The sequence below is a fragment of the Topomyia yanbarensis genome, chromosome 3, assembly GCF_030247195.1.
Source record: "Topomyia yanbarensis strain Yona2022 chromosome 3, ASM3024719v1, whole genome shotgun sequence".
Taxonomy (NCBI): Eukaryota; Metazoa; Arthropoda; class Insecta; order Diptera; family Culicidae; genus Topomyia; species Topomyia yanbarensis.
The window spans coordinates 12559682-12566064 of NC_080672.1; the positions used below are offsets into that span (position 1 = coordinate 12559682).

The 6383-nt window shown below is 36.3% G+C and overlaps 1 protein-coding gene across 1 annotated transcript; it reads right to left on the reverse strand.

Moving 5' to 3' along the window:
• Nucleotides 1-3948: 3948 nt before the first annotated feature.
• Nucleotides 3949-6014, reverse strand: LOC131692759 (uncharacterized). Its single transcript, XM_058980000.1, has 3 exons — nt 5415-6014; nt 5026-5355; nt 3949-4938 (listed from the first exon to the last, which is right to left on the reverse strand). Exons 1-3 carry the CDS (start codon nt 5520-5522, stop codon nt 4813-4815), a joined length of 564 nt encoding a protein of 187 aa, XP_058835983.1. The 5' UTR covers nt 5523-6014; the 3' UTR covers nt 3949-4812.
• Nucleotides 6015-6383: the final 369 nt, after the last annotated feature.

The window sequence follows — 6383 nt, forward strand, 5'->3', positions numbered from 1 at the left end:
TATACCAGGAGATAGCTAAAAGTATGTGCAATCGACTAGACGGTATCCGGTTAATGGACAATTTTGTGGTTCACTCAAAATTAAAAATATTTGAGCCAATATCAGTCAGTATGACAAGCAAACTTTATGGTAAGGAAGCTTTTTGGTAGATAAATTATATTTCTACAAAAAAATTAATTTCGCAGCACCCGGGCTTTTCCTAGAATAGCCACTATACCAGGAGATAGCTAAAAGTAGAAGGTTCTGAAATACCTTAAACTTACGTTTTTATAAGTCTTACATTCATGATCATATTTTTTAACATTTTAAACAGATCCATTGGAAACTTTAGATCGTGGGATTACGAATTGAACATAGTCATTCGGATTCGCTCTATAAATACTTTTCCGATGATTTGAGTTCAAGCAAGGAAAGGCTTGCAACAGTACCGGTAGCAAACGGCATGAGGAGAAGAAGAGGGTTAGGTACACTATATGCGCCTCTGCAACATACACTAGATCGAGAAGTTCTATTAATTCTAATAAAGGGTTGCTGTATTCCGAAGACATCGAAACATTTTATCAGCGTGTGGTTCTTTATGAGATTAAACTTGGTATAAATTGGAATTGAACGATTATCATAATTACAATCACTCAACAGTAACGTAATTCAGTAACCTAGCCACAGGAGACATTCATGTTCTTACAAACAAGTTTATACTTGTGTATATAATTGAACGAATATCCATTAAAACAGTAGCGAATCGATGCCATATCAGCATATCTCTACTGACTTAGTGGTTGTTTTTTTATTCTTTTTGGGATCAGCTATCAATTCAATCAAGTTCACTAACACACCTGGCAGTGATCTACTAATCACTTTCAAATAAACTGTTATTTTTTACATAACTTTAACGCTCGAGATTGACGTTTTGCTTTTCTCAATAGAAAGGTATTGCAATTGCTCTGAAAACCATGTGTGTGTACGCGAACACAATCTCACCATCTTTTCTCAGGATGGCTGAACCGATTTTCACAAACTTAGTCCCAAATGAAAGGTGCAACGTTCCCATAGACTGCTATTGAATTTCTGATGGATCCGACTTCCTGTTTCGGAATTACAGGGTGATGAGTACGAACACGCAGAAAATGTCGATTTTAATAAATTCTGCAATGAATGTATAAAGGAGAAAAGTTTTCCAAAATATGACCACAACTGCTTCAATTTGTAGTATTAGGTCACTAACATCCATTCAAAGTCTATTTGGCCACATTGGCCACCATCATCGGTTCCGGAAGCCCCGGCGGAAGCATCTAAATTCAGAATAACAGTCACATCGGTTTCTCGGAGATGGCTAGACCGATTCAACTAAACTTGGTCTCAAATGAAAGGTATTGCGTCCCCGTAAATGACTATTTAATTTCATCCCGATCCGACTTCTGGAGGTTGTGGCGTGCGATCACATAGCAAATTGCGGTTCAAACCGATAGTCCGATGAAAGCAAAAAAGGTAAAAATTTCGCTAAAATGTCTCTCAAACAACTTCAATTTGCTGTTCTAGGTCACCGACGGCCAACCAAACTTTTGTTGACTACATTGACCACCATAGACGGTTCCGGAAGTGCCCGGGAAAAGCTGCCATCTTTCAAAATTGACGAACTCACATCAGTTTCCCGGAAATGGTTGAGCCGATTTTCACAAACTTAGTCCCAAATGATAGCTATAATATCCCCACAGATGTCTATAAAATTTCGTACGGATCGCTTATATGGGTCCGGAAATATAGACTAAATCGTCCGGTCACATATGAAATTCCCATATAAGCCGGAACTCAAATTTTTTTTTTCGAGGGGGGACCCCATGATTCAGAAATCGAATTCGTATTTTTGATGCCAAACATCTTGAAAATGCATGAAACGTCGAGATTTTATGTTATATCGAAAATTTTTTTTTGTAAAGATCGACTTTTTGGAACTTGCCGATTTCGCACCTTTTTTCAATTCAATATTACCGTGGCTGTTTTTTCTTTTACAAAGTTTTAGAACTCGAATAATGATTTCTATTCTTGTATATAGTTGTCATGTCGTGTATAATAAAAATGTAATATATACATTTGGAAGCTTATAATGAATATAAACAACGCAAAAATTCTCATGTTCATGATTGAGAAAGGCACAATTGCACCGCTAGGTGGATTAAAACAAGTTTTTCTATTATACCTAACTAAAAATCGGACATCTAAATCCAACTCTACCATCCAACGAATGATGAGAACTGATTCACACGCGTATCATTACATTAGCGATGTTTAACTTTGAGTCACCAGGGTGCGGATACATGTGGCATACAGGTAAAATTTTAATAAAGAAGCTTTTTAGCAGACGAACTTTTTGGTAGGTAGCTATAAGCTTTTTGGTAGGTGGAATATGTTTCTACTATTAATTAATATTAAAATCAATTTCTCGCCCCCATGTCTGTGAACCAATATCATTCAGTATGACAAGTTAACTTTATGGTAAGGAAGGTTTTTAGTAAATAAGCTTTTTGATAGATTATATTTTTACTAAAAAAATAATTTCTCAGCACCCAGGTTTTCCTGGAATAAACAATGCACCAGGAGATAGCTAAAAGTATGGGCAATTGACTAAACATTATGTGGTTGTTAGTCATTTTGTGTTTCTTATGCAAAATTTAAAAACAGTTTATTTGCTCGATAATTATGGCAACTCCAGTAGTTCCGATTCCCGCCACCAGGCTGTGAGCTTTATCTAGAAAGCACTTTTAAGGTGGAAGTCTGTATTCAGTGAGCTTTTTAGTAGGGGAGCTTTTTGGTAGGTGAGCTTTTTGGTAGGTGAGCTTTTTGGTAGGTAAGTTCACAGAAGTAATGTTGTGTTCTTTTTCTTTGTTGCACAAATTTGACAGTTTGCAAAAACTGCTTTGTGGACGGGTTTCTGACGTTGAAGGTCGAACTGAAAATAGATCAACAGACAAATCCGTATTCAAATTATAAAATTATAAATAAATTCTCGACAAACATATGATTACGGCCTAAAAGCCAACTGTCAAAATCCACTTTGAATGGAAATTCCGGACAAACCGTTACGCGCCAATCAGAGATGTTTATAGTAACCGAAAGAAAAATATTTTTTCTTTCATAAACTGTTGTGAACTGTGTTCGGCTAGTAACGGTTTGTCCGGAATTTCCATTCAAAGTGGATTTTGACAGTTGGCTTTTACACGCTCGTAAAAAGTTACTCAAAAATGAGTTTAATCCCACCCATTTCCAGATAAAGTGGAACAACCCTTAAATTGAGTAATTCCGGAGTTACTCAAATTTGAGTAAGCCAGCCTGAACCAAAAACTGAGTAATTATTACTCGGTTTTTGAGTACAATATTATCTACACTAAACCCAAAAGTGCTTCACTAGTACTCAGATTTTGAGTTCAACATTGCTCAAATTTTGAGTTCAGTACAAATTTAACAAAACCAAAAATTAAGTAATTATTACGCAGACTTTGAGTTGAACATTACTCAAATTTTGGGTTCAGTAGAACTTCAACAAAACCAAAAATTGATCGATTTTTACTCATATTATGAGCAGAAGCTTACCCAATTTTTGAGTAGACAACAAAGCCAGTTGTAATTCCTCAGTTTTTGGGTAGAATATTACCCAATTTATGAGTGCAATATTCCTCTAAGAACGGTTGGTTTCAAAATCGTCCAATGAAGGACGTTCGTTGGACCAATTTGGGCATCGTCCAAATAACCGTTCAACGAACGTCCATCGTTGGACCCGTGTTGAACGATTTTGAAACAATTTTTTGGACGTCTCAGTGGGATTTCATTAAAACCCAGTAAAGTTCAGCCGGAAATGAGCCGGAAATGAGCCGGAATTGCAGCTGTTTCCAGTCAGTATTCCGGCTCCAGTGACACAATCGATTCTAGTTAGAATAGGTTGTGTCACTGGAGCCGGAATACTGACTGGAGCCATCCGGATTATGACTTGCAATTCTGAATGGTTTCTGTAAGAAGAAATGCAACAACCGATTCCTATTTAAATTGGTTCATGATCGATTGTTGCATTTGAACTGGAACTAAACCGGTTTACATCCAGTGAAGAAATTGGCCGTCAAAATTTTGTTTTGGATACAACACAATGCAGTCTTTCTTTTCTTATGGAATATTTTTACAATAATAATTAAAGAAACTTCTGTTTATTAAATTTTATGGTTTTTAGTAAGTATTGTATAAAAAAGTTGTCCTTTTATTTGTTGTCAATACGTGCGCGGGAAACTTCAATAAAAGTTTGGACGAGTCTATTCACAGTTGTCCTCTGACTGTGCGGAATTATATTATATATGGCACATGCCAGAAAGTCCCAAAACATTCTAAAATTAGGTGGCACCTCCACTCCGAGAACTGCGTGGCATTTGAATAAAATTTCCACTGCATGAATAGAATTGTTAGTCTCGAATATAACTTTTTTCTCACAAATGACGGCATAATTTCCTCTTTTCATCGGGCTTGCTACGCACACCATGTGTAGTTTGGAATCAGTTGCGGGGGATGCCATGTATGTATCTAAGCACTCCTAATGATGATATAAAATCATTACATCTAACCTTATGTATATTATATTGCATTTACCCCAATCCAACGAATTAAAATTGAAGCCGAATGTTCTTCGCCTACAGTTGGACAGCCTACCAGCGTTCTTTTTTGTCCGCGAATTGGCATATGAGAAATTATTCTCAAGCATCCTCGAATGTGATCTGTGAATAGTTTTACAAATTTAAAATTTTATGACAGACCTTTGGGCTAAATTAAAAAAAATTATATCTCACCATCTTCTACTCTAGAGAATCTGGACGGTGAATAAGATAGACACTGAGAGAAGACATCCTCGATTTTGAGACCTTCTGTTCTGTTAGGATACAATCTCTCAAACATTTGACGAATCTAGAAAAAGTGATATGATATAAATATTCATATGTTCCGTGAATACCATAAAGTGAAATAGTAAATAATAAAAAATAAACATGTTACCACCAATCCTTCATATGAACACAGGTGTGGAAACATATCCAAGATATCATTAACGGGTTTCTTTTCTTTTAATAACAGTTTGAGGACTGGAAAGCATCGGTCCATTTCATCACAAATATGTTCTGCTACTGATGCCGATGCAAGCATTACTCGGAGCAATTGAGCCCGCTCTACAAGTTCAGTTGAAACGGACTCTTCTACAGGCATAGTTCCTCGATTATATTTATGTTTTTCTGCAGGTAGCTGTTTGATGACATTCCGGATGCGATGAAATATCATGCCAGTATGAGCACCCTTTTCCTTGCCTCCGTTGCGCCAAAAGAAAAATGACTAGCATGAAAATAATTATAATTATATTAGAGAAATTAAATAAGCATAGAATAACAAACCTCATCAGGAGCAGTTGGTGTGACTCGCGTATTACTAAGTTGTGGAAATAATTTTACGATTTGAACAGCTGCCGCATGCTGTTGATCAACAGAAGGATACCTGCGCATTTAGAGATCATTGGTTCGTTACTCCGAAAAAGACCAAAAAGATTCCGTGAAAGATTAAGTTCTAAATTTCTTAAAAAAAATCTAAATGGTAAAAGTATGAACGGTATTTGATTCGTAATTCTTTGCATGCTGGGACACATCTATTTTCTGAAGAAAATCGGTCAGTTTATTACTGTTTTAAAAGTCTGTAAATGTCTGGACCAGGCATACGCAGAACTTTTTTTTAATCACCGATATCATATTTTGATCTGCCTCTCGTTTCTTCTGCTGCAAATTTTGTGCATTGGACGTATTCGGTCTATCCACTAATTGAATATTTACTAGAAGTATATGCTAGAAAATGCATGAAAATTCTCGACAAACATATGATTACGGCCTAAAAGCCAACTGTCATAATCCACTTTGAATGGAAATTCCGGACAAACCGTTACACGCCAATCACAGATGTTGGTAGTAAACGAAAGAGAAAAGTTTTCTCTTTCATAAACTGTTGTGAGCTGTGTTCGACTAGTAACGGTTTGTCTGGAATTTCCATTCAAAGTGGATTTTGACGGTTGGCTTTTAGGCCGTAATCATATGTTCGTCGAGAATTACAGCAAAAGAGACGGGAATGAAAGTATGCTAATTCTGCATATTTTTGTTTCTCAGTGCAGCAAATCTGTCCACAGTCTGTAAATCTGGCATCGCTGTTGCTCGATTCAACGACATTGCGGCTTAGTTAGACCCTTTGGTCGATTTACGATTGAACTGTATATGTAAACAAATAAACACGCTCGCTATAAACAGAAATTGTATACCTTTAAATTCTGTTGGTTTAAATGTTTAAGTTATTATAATTCGTCGTCGTCGGTCGTCTTTATA